At 40.3% G+C, this 24,444-nt stretch overlaps 1 protein-coding gene across 3 annotated transcripts in view; it reads right to left on the bottom strand.

Moving 5' to 3' along the window:
- EPHA4 (EPH receptor A4) overlaps positions 1–24,444 on the bottom strand; it is a 161,948-nt gene that overhangs the window by 11,514 nt on the left and 125,990 nt on the right. For all 3 annotated transcript variants that reach the window (XM_086366384.1, XM_086366374.1, XM_086366394.1), the window contains 7 exons: positions 16,282–16,340; positions 13,983–14,096; positions 13,555–13,740; positions 9,247–9,308; positions 8,586–8,795; positions 6,579–6,728; positions 1,467–1,660 (listed from right to left, as the gene is read on the bottom strand). In XM_086366384.1, coding sequence (XP_086222510.1) covers positions 1,467–1,660; positions 6,579–6,728; positions 8,586–8,795; positions 9,247–9,308; positions 13,555–13,740; positions 13,983–14,096; positions 16,282–16,340 — 975 coding nt within the window. The remainder of the gene's footprint in view (positions 1–1,466; positions 1,661–6,578; positions 6,729–8,585; positions 8,796–9,246; positions 9,309–13,554; positions 13,741–13,982; positions 14,097–16,281; positions 16,341–24,444) is intronic.

The raw sequence follows: 24,444 nt of genomic DNA, 5'->3' as shown, positions 1-24,444 counted from the left end.
TTGTTAATGGACAAAAAAAAAAAATAGTTTGCATTTACTTCTAACTTTAACCAAGAGCAGTAGAAGAGCAACGTGGAGGCACTACGTACCTGACAAGGTTAAAGTGACCTTAGAATGAAAATATGCTTACTCAGTATTAATTAATTCTAAGGGTCATTCTCAAGCTTATTCTGGAAGCCTTTGTGCTCTTTGTGGAACGCTGTGACATTTGCCTAATTTTGTGCTGAATCACATACCACGCTATACTACATCCCATTATCAGCAAGCAGTAAGAAGTATCAAAGCTCTGTATGTACTATCAATGAGAAAAATTCAGAAGTGAGAAAAGTGTATCCAGTAACTCAGTTTGTTCTACCTTTTGGTGCAAAGCACTATACAGAGTTAGCATGCTACCAGGAGAAGCCTCAGGTACCAAAGAACTGGACTTGGACCTTCAGACAAAACGCATGGGATCGGGAGCTGGAGATCTAAAAGTTGGGGGAGGTTTACTTTGGAACAGAAGAAACTAGCTACACCTGGAAAAGAGGTCTTAGCGCCATCTACTTTCTTCCTCTTGGGGAAGAGAAGAACCAAAAATAGGCCAGAAATGATGGGAGATTTTATTTTAGGTTACTTGCAGTATCTTTATCTTTTCTCTGGACTGAAATGCTTCTTTTTTGCTCTTTCCAATGAAGTGCATATATGTGTGTTAAGTCGCTTTAATCATGTCTGACTCTTTGCCACCCTATGGCCTGTAGTCTGCCGGGCTCCTCTGTCCGTGAGAATCTCCAGGCAAGAATAATGGAGTGGGTTGCCATGCCTTCCTCTAGGGGGTCTTCCTGACGCAGGGATCGAACTTTCATCTTGTGTGGCTCCTGCGTTGCAGGTGGATTCTTCACCTATGAGTCACCAGGGAAGCCCCTACCAATGAAGTAACTATTTTATGGGTGGGCCAATCATTCTAATTTTAAAAACTTTTCTCAAATATTCATCTGCATGTTTGTAACTTGATCCTGTTTCCTTCTCCTCTTGAAAGACTCAGAGCAACTTTAAGAACCAAAACCGGTGAATCTCTTGCCTCAATTCACATTTTATTAACTCAGAGCTGTTTTGGAATCATTTTTTGTTCCTATGTTTCTTCCCCTTTCAAAATGTAGCATCTAGTAGCCTGACTATCTTCCAAAAGTACATTTCCTCCCTCTACGTTTTCAGTTCCAGCCCCACAAAATAAGCACTGTGCTTTTCCTTTGTTGTTTTTTTAAAAACATTTGTTTTTCTGACTTTTTTTGAGGCCTGACAAGTACAAGGCTCTTCAAAACGGCAAACAGAAAACTACCTGAAATACTCCACTCAAGGAGGAAGAAGCCACCCAGGTTGCAGACCTGTGATGTGGCCTCTGACTAAAAGCCAGCAATTAAAGTGAGTAACCCTTGCATGCCACCGCTGAGGTATTCTTTCACACATCACTATTAAGAAGCAGGGCTAACCTGGAGCTCTCGGTCCCTGTCCTCTTCAAGCTGTTGGGATTGCGGATGAGTTTGTCCAACATGTTGACAATCTGCCCAAATTTCGGCCTGTCGCTCCTCTCCTTCTGCCAGCAGTCTAGCATCAGCTGGTGGAGCGCGATGGGACAGTCCATTGGAGGGGGCAGCCGATAGCCTTCCTCGATGGCTTTAATCACCTAGCAAAAAAAAAAAAAAACCCACAGAATGGTATGTTAGTTTGCCAGGCAATCTGTTGTTAGAGGTTTACCCTCCTGCTCAGCAAGTTCCCTGTCCATTAAGCTGCCAGCAAGCTTGAGCATGGGAACGGCTCCAATTCTTTCACAGAAGCCAGAGCTGGACCTGAGCATTGCTGGCAGCAGGGCAGGGAAGCCAGCCGTTGCTATGAGGGGTTCTCAAATGGCAGACAATGCCCATCAGGAACTCCAAAGTGAAGATGCCTCAGGGTTCCAAGGTGGTTAGAACCCAATCAGACCAACCACATGGTGTTGGCCTGGCCCCCAGAGACCCAAGGGCAATGACCTTCTCTGTTCTTCTATCAGCTAATCGCTCTTAGCAAAAGAGATTCTAGCTTAGGTAAGGGCTTTAAAGAGATTCCTTAGGATGCCTCCAAAATGAGAGTCCTTTTGTGCCACTTTAAGCCTGTGTCTTCTTTTATTTCTTTTGGCCACACTGCATGAGATGCAGAATCTTAGTTCCCTGACCGGGGATGGAACCCACACCCCTTGAAGCATATCTTAACCACTGGACCACGAGGGAAGTCCCAAGTCTGTGTCCTCTTGCTCAGACAGTTGATGGGTCAATACCAGAGCCTGTCTTCCAGTTCAGAAGACACTATTTCTCTGAATTAGCACATTCTTCAACCCCTCCAGATGCCCCACCATTTTTACTTTTGGAAGACCAAAATACATGATTTGTCAATTCTGTGTCTCTTTCTTGGTCTCAGCTGATCCTGCTAAAGGTACTAATAGCCAGATTAAAAAATATAAAAATAATAATTTAAAAAACCTTCTTTGGGGGATTTATATTTCAAGGGGACCCTGACACATCTAAAGAAGGCAGTTATAATGGTAGGTGACAACTGCCATCCAGAGTGGTCCTCCTGCCAAATAAGACAAGTCATTCCATAGGTTTTCTTCTAATTCTGACTTTTCTAATTGTCTTCACAGATATTACAATATTTTTCTCATTGACTTTTCTCTAAACCCCTGTTCTTCAGGGTGTGAATCCCAGTAACAGTATGGTAAGCCTCCTGCCCAAGTTAAAGAGGGGAATTACTTCTTAATTTCTTGGCTACTCATAAGCTTTGTTTATGAATATCCTATATGATTCTGGAGGTACTTTTCTTTGAGGATGTTTAAAAGTTTTGTTTGTTTTTAAATCAGTCCTCCCACCCTCCCCGCACGCCCGCACCCCCAAAAAATGATAGTTCCTAGTGAAACCACCACTGGCTGCAGCCACCTCAATGACCATGACGGAGTTCCCCTGTGGTGCGTCTATTACTGCTCAGTGATCAGCCTTCAACAGAAAATAATCAATTCAGTTGGGTCCAGTTTCTATACAGCAGTATTCTGTGGTTCTTTTTAAGCAGGATATTGTTTTCGTGTAACAATTATCTTGTGATTTATTAAGCTCTCTGAATCCTTTTCTCCCATGTATTTTTGCCAACCTCCTACCGTATTCATCTTAATTTACTCCTTCTAAAGCAGACTTCTATATGCTAATTTACTGAGCATGCTTCTATTTATTTCTGGCAAGGATATTAGGTCAGTTTGATCCTTTGACTTTCTTTTATCTTTCCAGGTGCATGGTGTTGACTCTAGACTTGATGAAAACATTTTACATTGAATTGATGGGAATGTGAGCAACACTGGGCTGACGCCAGGTGAACAAAATTTGTTATAAACCCTCAGACTGCTTAGTATTCTTTCACTAGCTCCCTTTCCACTGCCAGCTTGGAAGATGGCTTGTGGGTGAACAAAGCATATTTTCTCAGTTTACTGCTAAGTGTTTGGGGCTGGGGGCTGGAGGGAGAGAGACAATTAAAACAAACTTGATGAAAAACTTGATAAATTTAACATATTTTTAACAGTTACTTTGACTCCATTCACCATATGCCAAATGAATTCTCCCATGAAAGTAATTCTTCAGTTACATTTCCTATTGATTGCTGTTCTACACAGACTCCAACACAGAGAGAAATGCATGTGAATAATAGATCAATAATATTTGTGGGGGTGAATTGGCTTCAGAGGCTTTTACATGGATAAAGGCAAACAACTAAAAGTTTAAAACAATGAAATTGTTTTAATATAATATCAGATCAGATCAGTCACTCAGTCGTGTCCGACTCTTTGCGAGCCCATGAATCGCAGCATGCCAGGCCTCCCTGTCCATCACCAACTCCTGGAGTTCACTGAGACTCATGTCCATCGAGTCAGTGATGCCATCTTAATATAATATAGAAACTGTCAAAACTAAGTCTGAAAATATTTATTTAGGGTGGGAAAAATGACATCTTTAGATATTCTGCTTTTATGAGCACTTGGCTGCTGCTCTCAACTGAAATAAACACAAGCTTAAACTATACAATAATTAAATAATACAGACACTATTCCTTCTTTGAGGGCTTCTCTGGTGGCTCAGTAGCAAAGAATCCACCTGCCAATGCAGGAGATGCAGGTTAGTACCCTGGGTTGGGAAGATCCCCTTGAGAAGGAAATTGCAACCTACTCTAGTATTCTTGCCTGGGACATCCCATAGACAGAGGAGCCTGGTGGGCTACGATCCATGGGGTTGCAAAACAGTCAGACACAACTTAGTGACTAAACAACAGCAAACTCCTTCTTCTAGGCTGTTGGCCTTTGTTTCTCTGCATGTCTCTTACTCAAAACCAAATGTTACTACAAGAAAGGTAGTTGAAGGTGTCTTTATAATCACATCAAACAGTAGATTACACACTGCTCACTTTTGTAGTCTGTCTCTGTGAGAGTGGGACTATAAAGAAAGCTGAGAGCCCATGAACTGATGCTTTTGAACTGTGGTGTTGGAGAAGACTCTTCAGAGTCCCTTGGACTGCAAGGAGATCAAATCATTCAATCCTAAAGGAAATCAGTCCTGAATATTCCTTGGAAGGACTGATGCTGAAGCTGAAGCTCCAATACTTTGGCTACCTGATGCAAAGAACTGACTCACTGGAAAAGACCCTGATGCTGGGAAAGATTGAAGGCAGGAGGAGAAGGGCATGACAGAGGATGAGATGGTCAGATGGTATCACCGACTTGATGGACATGAGTTTGAGCAGGCTCTGGCAGGTGGTGATGGACAGGGAAGCCTGGCGTGCTGCAGTCCACGGGGTCTCAACGAGTCAGACACGACTGAGTGACTGAACTGAACTGAACTGAGTCTGTCTCCAGCCTGTAATTATCTATCAGTTATGCTAGCTGTTGTCTTTCTTCCTATTTGTTATGAACCTTCCTTTATAATTTATAGGTACTACAGTGTCAAAACTACCATTCCTCTTAATCTTGTCAGAGAATTCTTTTTGCCCCACTGGACATAGAGCACAGTAGCTTCTGTATTGCTCTAAACATTCTTCTACTGATTAAGCAACCAGCATCCTATTTCTTGAGTACACCTGGTTTTTCACTTAATTGTCAAGGTTTTGCAACATCCTGTTGTTTCAAGACAAGGCAAATGGTCAGGTAACATTCCACTTCAGAGAAAAAAAAAAAAACTTTTTCTTAAATAGTTTTTATTGATGAATTGAGTATCACCCATTCGTAAACACACTAGCTGCTAATATTTCACTTCACCCAAAAATATTAGGAAAGTTTTAAAAATGACCATTTTATTTTGTTCTGATTTCCAACCCTTTTAGAACTAATACTTTCCTAGAAATAGCTAGTAAGTATCCTAAGAAGACCCCCCTGGTCTAGGTTTTTTTTGTTGTTTTTTTTTTTCTTTCTCACTGGAGATGTTTGTAATTAAATTCTATTACTCTGGAATCTTATTAGTGTCATTATTGAATGCTTTTCTAAAATTGCAGGCACTGTGGATACTCCCATACGAAGTAGTCCAGATGGTACATTTAAAGGGATGTGCATAATTTACAAAGGGTCATTTAGTGAAGCTTTATTTTAGAGTCCTCAAGGGGCAAGCTCTAATTACAATTTTGCCAGCTTTAAAATATTCACTGGTTTTCTTCCAATAAAACTTTCATGTCAATTTCACTGCATGTGAAATGTGTTTTTCATATATCCCTGCATTTTCTTAACACTCAAAGTTTAATTTTGTTTCAGTATGAACTTGAAAGCTAACCAACTAAAAATACTGTTTCATATCACTAATCAGTTGAGCTATGCATCTATCTGTCTTATCAATCTATCTCCCATACTATACTATTTAGGCTTTGAAGTTTTGATCCTTGAAATCAATGACCATAAGTTTTAGCTAGATTACTAGACGGAGAAGGCAATGTCACCCCACTCTAGTACCCTTGCCTGGAAAATCCCATGGGCAGAGGAACCTGGTAGGCTGCAGTCCATGGGGTCGCGAAGAGTCGGACATGACTGAGCAACTTCATTTTCACTTTTCACTTTCATGCATTGGAGAAGGAAATGGCAACCCACTCCAGTGTTCTTGCCTGGAGAATCCCAGGGACAGGGGAGCCTGGTGGGCTGCCGTCTATGGGGTCACACAGAGTCAGACACGACTGAAGCGACTTAGCAGCAGCAGCAGCAGATTACTAGACACGTTTGTATTAGGACCCTGAAATTTAATGTATTAGTTCACACTCAACACTTACTCCATCATATGGTAACATGAAAGTGAAAGTGAAGTCGTTCAGTCGTGTCTGACTCTTTGTGATCCTATGGACTGTAGTCTACCAGGCTTCTCTGTCCATGGGATTTTCCAGGCAAGAGTACTGGAATGGGTTGCCATTTCCTTCTCCAGGGGATCTTCCTGACCCAGGGATCGAACCCAGGTCTCCTGCATTGCAGGCAGACACTTTACCCTCTGAGCCACCAAGGAAGCTCATTAACATGAAACTTCCTGCATCTCAAAAAACATATCTTTCAGAACATAAAGACTCACATCTTGATTGGACATGTCCCAGTAAGGTCTCTCTCCATAGGACATCACTTCCCACATAACGATCCCGTAGCTCCATACATCACTTGCAGATGTGAATTTACGATAGGCAATTGCTTCTGGTGCAGTCCACCGGATAGGAATCTTGCCACCCTGTGAACATCCAAGCTCTAGATTATTCCCCAAGTACGTTGATGTGCCCTTTTAGTTTCTGAATGTTACAGTTTCTGAATGTTATTACTGTGTGCCAAGCAGGACAACAGCATTCCTGAGGTAGTTTTCCAAACAATCACAAGATACTTGTTTATTCTAACGAAAATGTTCCAGGTTGAGACAGTTCTCATATGTTTTCTTAAGTTATGGGGAAGTAAACAACTAATCTCCTTAATTGTTTTTTTAGATATTATCTGGGCTCTGCTTAAGGCAATACTGTAATAGAAAGGATATTTCAAGTTTTACAAAATACACACTATCTGTGGTGTATACCAACGAACGTGCAGCTGAGACTAATTTTGACTTCTTGTTGGATTCTCTTACCCAGCAGCACAAAACCAATACTTAGTACTGCTTCAGAAATCATGAACTAAGGAAGTTAAATATGAATATTTCTATATATTCCACTGTCATCCAACTCTGACAGAACATAAGAAACATGCCTAACTTAGCTAGAAGATAATATGTTGAACAGGCTCTTAGAGGAAGTCAAATAGTACCAGATGCTAGAGCCATTACTGATTTTAATGGAGGGAGGGTGGGATTTTGATTATTTAATTTTCTAAAAAGACACCTGCAAAAATGGTAAAGCAATTGAACATTACCCCCCAAAAGTTTAAAGGTCTCAAATGTCTCTTGTTGATTATGCTTATGTGCAAGGTATTTTTAATGGAGTTTCAAATTTCTTAGGGTTCCATCTGGGGAAATTAATTCAACTTTAATTCAGACCCTTAAACTGTTCAAAAGGACATCATTTAAAAGTCTTCTTTGCTTCATTAGGGCTACTAAAAAGGGCAATAAACTGTACCATAAATTTCATTGATTCACTATACTTTACACTGTTATTACATTTATGCTTGTTCCATGCAGTGAGACACTTGTGCTGCCTTCCTTAAATATTTTGGCTATATAAATGTATTATTCGAGAAGCTTCTTTCTGCTTTCCCTTCTCCAACTACTGGGGGAAATAAAAAGTCTTTAGCATTGATAAAAGCATATTCTTTGCTGAATGAATGGACTTAGAATTTTGGAGAAGGTATGTGTAAGAATCAAAACTACAGCCATAGAAATGGAACACTACCAGAAAACATGCACACACACACACACACCCACCCACCAAACTATACCAAAAAAATCCCTAATGCTTACTATTACAGATGCAAAATGGTTAGCATTAAAGGAGGAAAATGGCTGGTCTGCTTCATGTTGATTTTAACAGTGTCAGCCCTAATGGCCAATAACTTTTATGATTCTGTGTTTATTCCATTAGTATCTTATATTCAGATTGTCCAGCTAAGATAGCAAAGCCATTAACTGTATGCTGATAACTCTTCACCATGCCTTAATCCCGGCTTATCTACTAGTAGTAAAATGCAGGCCATTAGATACTGGGAAACCTTGTGTAGCGTAAATGTTTTATAAATCTTGTATATACATTCTCAGATTCGGTAGGCAGCTGACTAGAAACACTGTTCTGTCTTGTTTAAAATAAGATTTTTTTTTTAAATAATGAAAAGGAACCATGTATAAAATCTAAAACAAACTAACTGGAAGAAAGGAAGGAAGCAAAGTAGATTAAGTGTGAAAAAATACAATAATGTGACGCTCTAAATTGTGATCATACATCTAGAGCGTATTTCAAAATTTCTCTTGGAAACACGGTTTTAAAACAGATGCATGGCGATGAAGAGGCTCTGAAGGATGAAGTAACTTACAAATATCATAAAGAGCTTAATCATCAAGTGAGAGGAACAGTTTCATTAGAGTCAAAGCTCAGAGGTCACAAACCCTTCTTACCCTGGTGGTATATGCTGCTTCTGGATCGTCCTCTAGCACTCGGGACATGCCAAAATCAGATACTTTGCAGACCAAGTTGCTATTGACCAGAATATTCCGTGCAGCCAGGTCTCGATGGACATAGCTCATATCAGATAAATACTTCATCCCAGACCCAATGCCACGAAGCATGCCCACCAGCTGAATGACCGTAAATCTGCCATCATTCTTCTGCAGAGGAAAGGAATGAGGTACAATCTCATTAACATTAAGCCTAATTAATTTTCAGGAAGCATTTATTACTTGGATCTTTTTTGATATCTGTATCCGGTGTGCAGTGAAATTCAATACGATTTCCGGGCCTTTTGGACCAAAGTCACTAATTCATGAGTAGAGTATGAGCAAGGAGCTGGGTTTGCTTCCTGTGATAGATGGAAATTATCCAACTGTAATCAATCTATGGCTCCAACAACCCCACAGTACAAAAATAAATCAAATGCTACCCTCCTTGAACATGGACTGTTAAAGAGCCTTTAAAAATCACATCATTCTCTATTTCTCCTCTTCTTCCTCTGCCCCATTAAAAAAGGTCTGTGTACAACCAAACAGAGCACACATTCAGAGTGTGTTAGAGTTTTCGAAATACCAACATTCTTGGGTTTAATATAAAGTAGTTACATACCCTGAGGAATGCATCCAAGGAGCCATTCTCCATGTACTCTGTTATGATCATTACTGGTTTACCTAGAGTTTCCAGAAAGAAAAACACAAAACCCTTGATGAGCACTGCAGTTAATGAGATAAAAATGGGCTGTGCACAATTTTCCTGCCAAGACACCTGTCTTGTGCGATCTAATTTAATTAAAACAAGCCAAGCTTATGCCTCAGCTGTGGGGAGCTAGGAATGAAATATTAAAAGGACGAGTAGGTTTAAATTCCATCTGGAAGGTTAACCCTTTGGGTGGCTTGTTGACAAGGTCTTTAACTAAAGTGGCCTCCAAAAGCCAGGGGCATGTGATGAGTATTTGCTCTCTCAAGCAAATGGAGAAGAAGATAAATGACCCATTTAAAGGAAAAAAAAAAATCTTTAGGATAATTAATTAATTTTGCCCCCAGAACAGACAATTGTGCAATGCTAAAGGAATCAATGAACAGAGAAAGGTTTTTTTTTTTTTTTTTTTTTTTACCTATTTAGAGAAACCCAAGTTTCCAGGAGCAGTAGCTATGCTGAATACTTCATTACCTGGAACTCATCTTAAAGCTCAAGCATGTACAATCTTAGCTTTTCCCCCACCTCACTCGGGTCAGGGGCTATAGCCTGTCTTTTCCCTTTTCCTATCTATCAATATACTCAGTCTATTTGCTTCTTTAAGATGCCAACCTCAGCAGCAGCAACAACATCACAGGAAAGGGTCAATAAGTGGTTTCATCTTAGCAGCAATTTTAGTTCAGGACTGGAACATTTGTGCACCCCAGTCCCCTTTGTAAGCAAAGAAATCAAAATGATTCTAAGTTTGGAGAAGTGGGGACACACTTTCATTTCGCTTTCATTTTCTTTCTGAGGATCTTAGGAAATAAGGATGGTTCTTTAGTTTCTTAATCCCTGGCAATGGACTCAAGGTCTGAAGTTCCTTCTTTCTAAAGGTATTTGTAGGGTCGCAAAGACTCAGACATGACTGAGTGACTTTCACTTTCACTTTTTCTTTTGTGGGAGTGAAGAGGGAATCAAAAGTAAATCTTTGATATTTTACTAAGGCTAGGGGTAAAGCCGGAGAAGGCAATGGCAACCCACTCCAGTACTCTTGCCTGGAAAATCCCATGGACGGAGGAGCCTGGTAGGCTGCAGTCCATGGTGTCGCTAGGAGTCAGACACAACTGAGCGACTTTGCTTTCACTTTTTACTTTCATGCATTGGAGAAGGAAATGGCAACCCACTCTAGTGTTCTTGCCTGGAGAATCCCAGGGACGGGGGAGCCTGGTGGGCTGCTGTCTATGGGGTCGCACAGAGTCAGACAGGACTGAAGCGACTTAGCAGCAGCAGCAGCAGGGGTAAAGCAAAGAGAGTCCCTGGGAGGAAAATAAAATATTAGTTTGATAAATCAAACTAATTTTTGACTTATCAAAAATACTCATTGTTGTCCTTGTGGTTATGACTTAATCATGGAAACTGGACTGGGATGTGTCATTGCCAGAAAGTCCCCAGAATTATTCTAAATGGATACATTTTCCACCCTACCCCTATCAAATTAGACTCTCTACTGGCATAGGGAAAGGGAATATGTCTTCATTTCAAAGGCCAAATTTTAGAAGAGCAGAAGTTTTTAATACCAGTGAAGTCCCATTTATCAATTTGTTTTTTGGTTATGCATTGGGTATTGTGCCGAAGAAATCTTTCCAAGGCAAACATGTTGAATTAGGAAACAACACCTTGGACGTTTTATTTACAAGGGATGAAGGAAAGCAGACAGAAGAAGCAGGAATCTCAGTGTAGACTAAAGGATGAATAAAACCACTTCTATTCTCTTTTCCCTTGGCTGCTGGGAGAGGTCCCTGACTGCCTTGCCATCCTCTGTCAATATAAATAGGAAGCCCTGAGTCCTTAGGCTCACTGACCCTCTATATCCGTGACCACACAGAAAAAATTCATCTAAATGAGTTTTAATGAACCTGCCTCAATCAAATGCTACTTTGTCAACTCATGAGAAAGGGTGATTCCCCTGGCGGTACATTAACACCTACTTCCGTTTCACCAGGCCCCTCTGGAAATGTGGGGAAGACAGCACAAGGTTCTAAAGAGAGGGGGGTAGTGGCGAGAATTTATAGTCTCTGTCCATTTACAAAGTTACTCAAGGAACTCAGACTCTCACTTCACCTTTTCACCCTTACACCTCCCTAATCTGACAGTTGGCATCATCTTCACAATTTTTCTACATTCCTTTTCCTGTTTATTAAAAGTATCCATTTGTCAGAATCTATGAGCACTACAAGATAAACGTCTGCATCGGCACAGAGGGGCTTATAAAATGGGTCCCAGTTGGACTCCTGGGTGGAGGCATACCCATCACCAGAACAGGCAGGGATGTCATGGGGAAGGGAGAGGTGGGAGGGGAGGGGTGGGGGAAGGGGATAGCTCCTCTGGTGGAAATTTTAAATCATTTTAATTCAGCGACAACTGCATTATGCAAATGAATCCAGTCGTTTATAACAGTTACAGCTGTAATAGCTACGGGTTTTAGAGAGGCACGGTGGGATTTTAGCACAAAGATCCCCTGTTTTTTCTCTCTTCTGCAGAGGTGCTACAAAAATCACTGTCTGCCCCAGGAAAAACACCCCAAGCTGAACAGAGCCTCCTTGTGAGAAAATGGACCTGCAGAAGTATTTAAAGGGAATGTTATCTTTTAATTAAAGAAGTGAAGGGCTCCGGGCAAGCCCAGAGGCCACTGGCTACAAAAAAAAAAAAAAAAAATGCTGTCTGTAAAACTAATCTTAAAAAGCAAATAGAGCTATTCTATGCTAATTATAGCCTTCACCTTAGGTGGAAAATTATATACCCTTAGCACCAAGGTTCCTTTTTAAAGGATTCCAAAGCTGGGGGAAAGATGTACTTCTTAAGACATAATAATACCAGTTAACACTGAAGTTTTTTTTTTTTTCTTTAATTTGCTATATAAGCATTATGCCATTCACCCTAAATATTTCATTCAAAACAACCTTGTAAGGCAAGTTCTATTTTTATCTCTATTTTACAGATGAGGAAACAGAGAGCTTGAGTAACCAGTCAACACCTCACAATTTACTAGCAGAAGATGGTGTGCAAATCTTTGGTCACTAGGCCAAAGAGACTCAAAATGTGGTCCCCGGGACTACAGCATGGTTGACCTTGAGCTCTTTAGATCGTGAGCTCATGGGCCCCTAACCACTGAACCAAACCTCTGAGGATGAGGTCCAGGAAAGTGTTTCAATGAGTTTTCCAGAAATCTGATATATGTTTAAGTCTGAGGACCCCTAAATGAATGTATATTTTCCACAACTTTCTAGTAATTCCTTATTTTCCCTGCCTAAAGATTGTGTACCCTTGCATGTTATTGACCTCTTTGCCCCAGACCTAATGTCCAGTGTTTATACTCCTTAAATCACCCCCACTTCACCCACTGCAGCCACCACTCTGCACCAGTTGATGGAGGACGCTTTTCCCAGGCACCTGGAATCAAATGGTACACTGGCTTCCTGCAGACATAGCCCCAGGCTTACACGATCCTTGACTTGTAGTAACTGTAGTAGGTACTAAGACTTCTGGAATATAGCCACCTTCAATAGGAACCATTTCACCTGCCCTGTTCATGTGGTGTTTTATAAGTGGGTCTTAGCCAGCCTTACAGATGTATTCAGGGTTTGCCTCGCAAAATGCATCTGTTGAGCTGTGTCGTATTTTAACTGAAGCGTGGTTCATGGGCTCAGCAAATGCTAATGGACTAAAAAAAGGAAGGTTCAACCAGGTGTTACTGGAAATAGGTGCTGAACTGCAACTACCATAAATCAGGCCGAGCAGACAAGCAAATCCCCCAATATAACAGATTTCCAGGATGCACTCCTTGCATCTGGAACCAAAGCTTCGAGCACAAGGTGTGGCGAAGTTCTGTAGTGTTTTATAGGAAAAGTACTTAAAATTTATTTTGCTTACCATCTGCTTGCGCCTACCCTGTGACAATCAGTTTGGTCTAGCAAACATTTGAAAGATGGCGAGGCATACTAAAAATCTGCAATATTAATTCTGCTAAAATCTCACACAAGCTGCTTTGGAAATAGAGTATCAGCCTACACCACAGACCCATTTAGAACTGACTACAAGATTAATGACTTGTCCTGCACTGATTTCCTCCTATTAGCAATCAGTGGGTCTGTTCCATCTGTCATTTCCCTGGAAAGAAAATGTGTGTTTAATTTGCCAGTAACTTCTAACTTGGCTTTGTAAAGGGAGCGACCCACGTACATTTGGTGACAACTCCTTCCAAGTGAATGATATTCGGGTGATCAAACTGTCCCATGATGCTGGCCTCGCTTAAGAAGTCCCTTCTCTGCTTGTCTGTATATCCAGCTTTCAGTGTCTTGATAGCCACATAGATTTCTCTTTTGCCAGGCACTTTGAGACGCCCACTGCATACTTCACCAAATTCACCTTTGAGAGAGAAAAAGAATTGACTCTGAACCAGAAACACATCAAAAGTGAAAGAACTATAGGTAGCATTTGTGGAGTGTTTATTAGCACTGTGCTGGTGTTTTATGTAGATTAAGGAAATTTCAGGTACACAGCTATTTACATATATAGGCACACACAGTATATTCATAAGCCTTTATATAATCCACATATATCTATATTTAATATTCACAAAGAAAACAGGCTTATAGATACAGACTTACCAACTCCTATGACTTTTTCAATCTTAATGCACGATGCGTCGATTTCTTTGGCAAATTCTCTAACTGCTTGGTTGGGATCTTCGTACGTAAAGGGATCCACATAAGTTCTAACACCTGAGTAACAGACATGCAAAAGATTGGCAAGACACTTCTCTGCGTGCATGCTAAGTTGCTTTAGTCATGTCTGACTCTTTGTGACGCTACGGACTGTAGCCCACCAGGCTCCTCTGTCCATGGGATTCTCCAAGCAAAAATACTGGAGTGGGTTGCCATACCATCCTCCAGGGGATCTTCCTGACCCAGGGATCGAACCTGCCTCTCCTACATCTTCTGCATTAGCAGGTGGGTTCTTTACCACTAGCGCCACCTGGGAAGCCGGAACACTTTTCAGGAACCACTAACAAACTGAAGTGCTCTGGATCTAAAAATACTCGGCACAGGAACAGTTTTCTTAGCATGAGAAAAATAGCATAGGAAAATGTTTAAAGTCTCGCTCTATGTTTTGTTAGCAGGTAAACGAGAATTGTTTGCTACGTAAGAGGCTGTAGCTCTACAGAGTTCCTGGAACGCCTTCACACTTCAAGGATGAAATTTTTTAAAAAAACCACCTATCCCACGGAGGGAAAGAGAGTCTCCATAAGGGAATTTGGAATGTGTTAGCTAAACATTGTTGTCCTGGGGACTTCCCTGGTGGTCCAGTGGTTAGGACTCCATGCTTCCAGCGCAGGCGGTGAGGGTTTGATCCCTGGTTGGAGAACTAAGATTTCCGCAAGCCATGTGGCACAGCCAACAAATAAATAAATAATTGAAATCAACAAAAATGACTTAAAAATATATATTGTCCCAATCAGCCGCTCAAGTCCTGTCCACTATCTCCAGCTTTCTTCCCTTAGGGAAGATACAGAAACTGTTTCAAATGGTCGTGCTACAAGCTGTCACGTTTTGCCCCATATCCACCAACAATTGATAACAGTAAACAAACTAAACCTAGGTTAAATGGACAAGAGGGATAATTAATCTACTAGTTGATTTGAAAATGCAAACTCTATATTGGAGTTCCACTTTTATTCAGTTTTGGAAAGAAGGTGCTGTAAGTAAAGACACTGAATTTCACCTGGACGCTTCTGCTGAAGAAAATACTGTAGCTGAATCATGAATGCTTTGAATACCAGGAAGGGTAATTCAGCCACACCCTACAGTCACTTGTAAGCTAAATTCAGAATGTGAGCACTTAGGCAGCCAGAGATGTCTGGACAAGATGCATTAGAAATTAGTGGGAACTTTCCACTGGCATTCACACCTTGCCTCTCCCTTTTGGAGCTCCTGGAGCTTTGGGGCACTGAGAGATGTAGGATACGGGTTGGCCCGATCCCTTTGATTTCCCAAGACTGTCAGTTTTGTTCTCATCTCAAAAAAAAAAAAATTACATCATTTTTGTTATTAAAAATATATACTGCATGCAAATGAGAAAGTGTGGTTTTAGCAAAGGAACAAGATGAACAAAGGGAAAATTACTGGCTACTCCATGACCCTTCATCACTTGGCATGCTCTAGCCAAAAAAATCTTTCTCAAAATTATTCTTCCTGCCCCATCCCCTGCTAACAGGGTAGCTTTTAACCACTTGGTACTATTTAAATGTAAATTACTTAAAATTAAATGAAATTTAAAATTCACTTCCTCATTCATGACTAGCTGCTTTTCAGTGTGTGGTCACTGGCTAATGAATTGGATGGTGCAGATAAAGACCTACCATCACCTCAGCAAGTTCTACTGGATGGTACTCCTGAAGAGTCACTAACCACTGTCCACTTCAGTCTTCTATCTTCCTCAAGTCATTCAATTCTTTGAATTTACTCTTTGGAGCCACTTGGAACATCAAAATAACTAAAGTCCACTAAAGAAATATTGACAGTCTCGATTTCCACAGCACAAATTCTGCCGTGTGTGTTCAATTCCTTGTTGTATTTGTTCCCAAAATGTTAACTTCGGAAAAATTGTTACCTGTTAAATCTTGCCACCAAGCTACAAAACTGAGCCAGCTACCAAAACTTTTTCAGGGTGGAGCATAAAATAAGGGAAAAAAGCATTTAAGGAAATTCCCCAATCTCCATCTTTAATCTCACCTTAAACAAACACCAATCACCTATTTTAGTTAGATATGCTGAAGTATATTATTTGGATAATTCCATGAACAGAATACAATATTAATAGCCAAACGAATATTATTTAGACATTTCTAAACTGAAAACACAAGAAATGCTCTAAAAATAAAATTACTTTTATCCCAATTTTCTGTACCTTGGTTCAAATGTTTCTCTTCATCTGCTTCTTGTTTTGCTTTACTGTATTTACTCCGTCTATTAAAAGATAAAAAATATATATTTTTTCAGAAGCTGTAAACCACAAGTTCTTTGCTACCATAAGTCAGGTAGTATACACATTTCACAGATGAGAAAACTGAGGTTTATGGGAGGTAAAATAATACGGTGGATAGCTTGTCACCTTGATATTAATAGTAAATAATGGTTTCGAATACAAGCAGAGTCCAGAGTCTCTACTCTTAACCACAGTATTAAACTGAGGTGATAAAGCAAATATTTTATAATATAATTAGAATTTTAAATCTTCAGGTGAAATTTATTGTATTGAAGATAGATTATAATTTACTGGCTAATTTCCCCACACATAATTTCCCCACTTAGTTTCTCTAAGTTTGGTATCGACATGTAAATAGTGCTACATTGAAAATGGCTAACTAACAATGACCTATTGTATAGCACAGGGAACTCTGCTCAATATTATGTGACAGCCTGGATAAGAGGGGAGTTTGGGGGAGAATGAAACATATGTATGGCTGAGTCCCTTTGCTGTCCACCTGAAGCTGTCCCAACGTTGTTAATCGTCTATACTACAAAACAAAATAAAAAGTTAAAAAATAAATTTCCCTTGGTGAATTCTGCACAAGGCAATAACGGTCAGTATGTGATAAGCAACAGTAAGCTCTCTTGCTTTCACCACAGTAACCACTACCACACACACACACACACAAAACCTCATTATCTCATTATCGTGCTATATGATATCCTTAAAACAATAGTTTCGTGGTTATTGGCTTCAATTGCTGCATACAAATTCCTAAATTATTAATGACAATTTAAGAGGTAAATATTTGCTTCATACTGGATTATATTCCTTAAGAGTTTGTAGAAAATACTGCAAGAGTAAAAATAAGTTTCCATTTGTAGCTAATTCTTTTTTCTAAAAAACAGTGTATGGTCCTACAGTTGGCATTCTACTCTCAATGTCCCATAGGAGTGATATCTGACTTGGTTATAAAAAATCTTGGGAAAAAGAAACCTTGAGTATATATAAATCTTTACTCGGTAATCTTGATACATTATACATGTACACATGTGTCCATGTGTGCAGGCGTGTGTGCATGCTAAGTTCTTTTAGTCCTGTCCAACTCTTTGCAACCCTATGGATTGTAGCCCGTTAGGCTCCTCTGTCCATGGGATTTTCCAGGCAAGAATACTGGAATGGGTTGCCATGCCCTCCTCCAAGGGATATTCTCGACCCAGGGATTGAAACCGCATCTCTTAGGTCTCCTGCATTGACAAGTGGGTCCTTTACCACTAGCACCACTAGATACCCTGTGTCTACAGGTATATACATTAAATAAACTGGAAAATCAACTCAGTTGATATTAGAGCTCTCTAAAGTTGGGAAATGAGACCACATTAGTGAATAAAACATGTGCATTTATGTTTTAGCCAAAAATGTCAAGTTTACATTGCAGTTTATAATCATCTTGTAATTTTCTTAGCACTTTAAAGATGAGGTCAGTCAAGACTCTTACATATGTGGAAACTGAAGCTCTGTGGTGACAAAGGATTCCCTGATGGCCACGGAGGGTCGAAGCAGTATGGTCCTGTCTGAATCCGATAACCTGAACCCCTGCACTTTGAACAAGCTGAGAAGGGCAGGATGCTCATGGAAGAAAGGGGGCCACACAGACCAGAGAACAGCCCAATCATAGTCACGTATCCCAGCTCCTCATCCACATTCCTCTCTAAATTGTCAGCAATGCAGGAACCAGCTCTGCAATCAGACCCTCGGAGCCTACAGATGTTTCTCCGTGTGTATAATTCCCTTGCAAATAATAATACCTTGCCTTTTTACACTGCATTTAACTTTTCAAAGTGCTCTCATTACACATATTATCTCCTCCCCTAACTGTTTGCAAAGCAGGGACCAGCTTAGTAGACACAGACCTCAGACCTCTAGAAGTTACTAGAGTTCACTTTGAAGTCAAGTTGTTCAGTCTTAAATAGCAGCTTGCATTTTCACTTTGCATTTAACCTTTAAAAGAACCTTCACATCTGTTATTTCATTGCATCTTCTTAACAATCCAATGAAAGCAGTCCGGCAGATAGACACACACTCAGTCCCACTGTACAGATGTGAACGATGGAGGCAGACGGGCAAGTCATTCACCCATGACTCTCCAGCAAATATAGGAGCGTGTCTGCCACATCCAGCTCACTGCCTCTCATAGTGGAGATGAAGTTACATGATGATATCTGGTGAGAGTTAATTATACGTAATAGCACATTTCATATCAGTAAACCCACTTAAATTGGATTCCACTTGCTCTCAAAAGCCATCGCTTCATCAAAGAAGCTAAACAGGTTTAAACAACCTGAAATCAGACGCTTGTATGAAAGATGTGGTTCCCTCCAAGCCTCCCCCCTTTCCTCTCCTTTTAAAGGAAATACAAGCGTGTTAGGTCAGGGACTATGAAAACATTTTATGTCAGGGAAACGCGTGGCTAGGTCCCAAGGGTGCGATAGGGCCCTGCCAGCCTGGGAGATTGTATCTTATCAGAGCTCCTAAAAGCATTATCTAAAATTACAAGTATATCTTTTAAACCACTTTAGATAAAGAAACTGATCTGAATTTCTTTCCTTTAAAGAAAAAGAAAAAAAAATGCATTGTGCAAGGAAGCTTTTGTCCCAACTTTAAACTGTCAGTGAGTTCGTCAAAAACCCTGATAGATACCAGAAGAAAGAAGTCTCAAGAAGCCTAGGAGTGCTGATTTCCATCAACACATTCATGAAATCTGTGCAAAGCCAGAGGCAACGCAAAACGGCAAGAATCATTCATTATAAGGTTGACCTGCCAGTCCCTTCCTCATACTTCTAAACACAGAAGGAGGAAGTAAATTAGAAGAGAAGGTGTATTTTTAAAGAAACTTTACTTGGAGTGTTACTTGGAAAAGTCTCTAGTGGAGTACAAGGAATGCTGACAAAGAAACACAAGGATTACTGTTCAAAGGCTAATTGTAGCCTATTAGCTACTTAATAATACCTTGAGAACTAAAAAGCCTGAGTCCTGCTCTCCCTTTGTCACCTGATGACCCTTTCTCCTTTGGTTCAGGGTAGGACAATGTGTCCGTTATTGTCCAGAGAAAGAAAGCCCACTGGAGCTTATCACTGGGTCAGCCAGCCCACAGGAAACCACACCCATCTAAAAGGGTGCGAAATTGACATCTGAGGCAGATCACCTGAATGACAGAAGGGAACCTTTGTGGAAGATTTTCTAATTATTGAGATGTGGGCAAGCTGATTAAAAAAACAAACCAAAAAAAAGAAAAAAAAATTGGTAAAGAGGGGAGTGGTTTATGAGTGAATGCTCCAGAAGGAAATATAAAACCTTTCAACTAAGTTAAAGGGACTTGTCTGCAGGTGAAACTTTGAAAGCTGTGAATAAGCCCACTGGAATTGGGGTATTAACAGACAGTGTCCAGGAACAGCAGGAGCCCCTGGTGCTGCCCCCTCAACCAACACGTTGCTCCTGGCTCCTCAACTATCCGATAAAACCAACAAAATAGTGGAGGGAAGTGTGGCAGGGCCCAATATACACCCCACTTTTATGAAAATACTAACTTCCCTGATCGAGTCGACAGATTTGATTGATGGAGTTCACTGTTCCAAAACTAATTAGCAAAAGGTAAGTAATTTATTCAGCTAAAGTGCAAATTAAAGAAGATAAAGCAATGTAATAACTAGCATGGCTCCAGGAGGACCCTTTCCAGCGTTTAATGGCATCACCCACGAAGATTCATCGAAGTCATCCTTCTTTTTCCCCTTCCTTAAGCTGTCATTGTTCCTGCACCAAATGATGGCTAAATGCTCTTCACAAGCAACATTTTGAAATGGGTGGAAGTGAACCGAACGATTGCACACAAGTTGTTTAGAAATGTTCCCGCAGTACCATCTGCCCCCTAATTGTAGAAATTTACATGACTTCATCAGAGCCAATTTAGGCTAACATTTAAGTGTATTCATTCTTATGTGATCATAATATTCCAATTAGGACACCAGGAGAGATAGATAGAGACTGAATGGTAACTGTTTTAGCATTATGAAAAGAGTTTCAGCTCCAAAGAGGAAAATTGTAACCTTCAGAATACAACACCAACTTGCAAAGTCTGACTTCTTAATAGCATGCATTAGAAACACATTAAATCACAGAACAGAAATGTACCAACATCACATCATGGAGGAGACTCCTGAAGCTCTGGTTCGCTACAACTGTCAACATTAGCATTTGATGTAGGTCTATTTTCCAGTTCAGAAGACATTAACATAATCTGTCTAGACGCAATATTGGAAGTCAGGAGAGATGGACTCCTGTTCTGATCAAGCAACTAACTAACTAGCTGTGTGACCTTCTGTAGTTAATTGTTTCACCTCTTCTCCAAGCCTCAAATTCTTAACATACAAGATGCCAGCAATTTTGTACCCTGAGCCATCCATGTCCCTCCTTTACAAATTGTGCCACAGCCATTTCATTTTTTTCTTAACATCAATTCATTACTGAACTTCCTTGGTGGTACACAGGATAAGAATCTGCCTGCCAATGCAGGGGACCCAGACTCCATCCCTGATCTGGGAAGATCTCACATGCCTGGGAGCAGTTAAGCCCACGCACCACAACTACTGAGCCCACATCCTGCAACTACCGAAGGCCTTGTGCCTAGAGCCCATGTGCTGCAACAGGAGAAGCCAGGGCAATGAGAAGCCCAAGCACTGCAACTAAAGAGTGGCCCCCACTCTCTGTAACTAGAGAAGTCTGTGCACAGCAACGAAGACCCAGGGCAATCAAAAAAAAAAAAAATCAATTCACTATTTTTTCTTTAATTCAGGTAAGAGGGGTACTTTATAACCTTAACATAACTAGAAACCCAGCAGCACTAGCAATGATCAGAAGATCAGTATAAAAACCACCTATGGCTGGTTATCAGGCAATACTTGTGCCTGATCACCAAACTGTCCTTTAGAAAAGAAGGGCTCATCTTGCATTTCAGTCCTTTCTTAAAGTGTTTCTCATACATACTAAACAAACAAACAAAAAATACTATTTGGGGAAGACACACTAACCTAAAGCAACCTAAATTAAGACTATTCAGGACACTTCTGGAGGTAAACTGATGAAGTCATTAACACAAAAGGGTGGGGGGAGTTGTCAGAGAAATTTAACACAGTCAGTCACTAGGATCATTAGTCCTGAGGTTATGACCTTATGATTGTATTTTATGATGTCATTGCTAACAGTCAAAAATCAATTTTAAAAGCAATAAAGCAGTTACACTGTGGCAATCACAAATGTACACCTACAGGAGTATAAAGAAATGGTGCCATGTTGCTAATGGAATGTACATATGCGGTCTAGGAGAAGATTTCTAGGGACAACATCACATAAATACAAGAAATGCTGCACCTCTAACAACCCCAGATGGTAGATATAATTACATGCTCTGAAAAGCTGACAGAATCCTTAAATTATAACTTATATGATAAGTGACACAGGAAGACACTGATCAAAGATGCTTATAAAAAATGTAAGTTAATTTCCTCAACATAATGTGGATGGTAAAAACATATAATAGGTCTAAGTCAATGTATTCTGTATATCATTTTAAATAAATAAAATTTATAAACTTTGAAGTCTGATATTTTCACTGAGATCCCCAAATGTTTACATTTCCAAGTTGGTCAAACGGAAAAACTGGATCTTCTCATTGGAGAAATCAGAGATTAACTCTGATTTGCCTAAAGCTCAGGCTTCTCAGTATAAAGTAAATACAGTGAAATAAAAAACAATTGTTATATAGTAGAAAAAAAAAAACTAGCAAGACACTGGCTATGAGCCTGAAGACATTTTTTTTTTTTTAATGACAAACTAGCATTTTTCTTTGAGCTAATCATAAGGACTAAAATTTTTGTCACTGTGTCTCTGCTCATTTACATCTTTAACCTCCCCTGTCATCATAGGAGACACGAGGGTATGGGGAGCCACTGTATCAGCGGTAACATCTCTTGCATCCAAATTGCTATCAACCATCCAGGGCTTCCCTGGTGGCTCAGATGGTTAAGAATCTGTCCACAATGCAGGAGACCCAGCTTCGATCCCTGGGTTGGGAAGATCCCCTGGAGAAGAGAATGGCCACCCACTCCAGTGTTCTTGGCTGGAGAATTCCATGAACAGAGTAGTCTGCCAAGTTACAGTCCATGGGATCACAAAGTGTCCGATCAACTGACACTTTCACTTTGCATCCTTGGCTCTAGGAGGCAAGAAGCAGCCCCATCCTTTTCCAGGCAAGGATGTTTTATCTGTTCCTTTCCCAGATGGCTGACTGCAGCGTGGGTTTCAGGCATACCATTTACCATCTTTCATTTGTACTCTCACTTAAAAGCAGGGACCAGATTTTGGTCTGCACTGTACCTGTCTCCTTTCTCCTCACCTGATCTTATTCCATTCAAACATCTACGGTCATCACGACAGAGCACACAGCCTGCACGCGGAAAAGAATCAGCTGAGTGTGCACCCACCACTGCAAAGCCTGTCAGCTACCTGGCTCCAGGCAGCCTTTCCCTGGCAGCTTTATGTCTGACACTAAAGAAGAATCAATAGGAGGCCAAAGGGTTGACATTTCATTTTCTAAAAAGTGATCCATTGAGGACCAATCACCAAGCAGTGTTTATCAGCCTTGGGAAGTGACTTATTTTTTTTAAATGGGGAAGAAGGTACAGGAATCATGGCTGGGTAACTTGACAGGCTCAATTCTCTAAGGTGGGGACTCATAATTGGAAATTCGATCAATCCTGCCTTAAATAATAAAGTGTTCAATAAAAGCAGAAAGGAAATTAAGTCATCAAGCTTGTGATGCTATTTTCTATAGCTACAGATTTTAATAAACTTGTCTTCCTGCATTACATTTTCATCTGCTTTTCCTTTTTCTTTTTTTGTCAAAGAAGAGCATAAGGAAAAAAACACACTTATAACGAGGTGAACTATTTCTAATTATTCCCGTCTGACTGCTGTATTTAGGGCAACTTAAAATGCAAAAAAACAAACAAAGAAAGTCATGCTAAAAGAAATCTAGACTACAACTAGAGAATTCTCCCAACCAAAATTTTGGTTAAGACTCAAGATGAGATCTGTTGTTGTTCAGTTGCTCAGTCATGTCTGACTCTTTGCCACCCCATGGACTGCAGCACACTAGGCTTCCCTGGCCTTCACCATCTCCTGGAATTTGTTCAAACTCATGTCCATTGATTTGGTGATGCCATCCAACCATCTCATCCTCTGTCGTTCCCTTTCTACTTTCTATAAGCAAGTGTTATCTCACATGGTTCTGAGCATTCTGGGGAGTTGAATTTCAGTTAAGTATTTTTTTGAGGTGGCAGTAATGAATGATTTTATTCCTCTTTTAGACTTTTAAACGTCTTTATTTTCCAACGACACAAGTAGTTTATATACAATGTGAAAACTTCAAATATAGAAATATGTAATGAAAGTAAAAGAGCTTCCCTGGTGGCTCAAACAGTAAAGAATCTGCCTGCAATGCTGGAGACCCAGATTCAATCCCTGGGTCAGGAAGATTCCCTGGAGAAGGGAATGGCAACCCACTCCACATCTTTATTTTCCAATGACAGAAGTTTTTATATACACTGTAAAAATTTCAAACGCAGAAATATATAATACCGAAAGCAAATGCTGATGTATTTTAAATATACTTCTCATCCTGCTCTATCAGCCCTGCTGTCAGACGGACATAGATTAAGGCGTGTAGTTTTCATGTGTGTATGAGCCCAGCACGTGTATATGCACAAAGTCAAATGGCAATGGATGAGAAAGAGGTCCATCTTGAATGACTTACAAAACCAAAAGCATGGGGAAGAAAGAACTCTGGGAATTCAGATTCTGTTCAGGCCAAGGTGAAGTTTCCAAAGTCTAAGGTGTACTATTACACAGAGGGCAGTGGGCATGTCTAGATGTCTGTCTGTGTGTAGTGTACGACAGCAAGAGGACTGAATGTGGTGGATTTAACTTCTTCAAGACAAAATTCAGTGTTGTACTCCAACAGACTGTGCATCAGAAAGAACAAACATC

The sequence above is a fragment of the Bos grunniens genome, chromosome 2 (assembly GCF_055505025.1).
Source record: "Bos grunniens cultivar Pamir isolate PY7600 chromosome 2, Bosgru_T2T1.0, whole genome shotgun sequence".
NCBI classification, from domain to species: Eukaryota; Metazoa; Chordata; class Mammalia; order Artiodactyla; family Bovidae; genus Bos; species Bos grunniens.
This window is presented reverse-complemented; position numbering and strand designations above follow the sequence as displayed.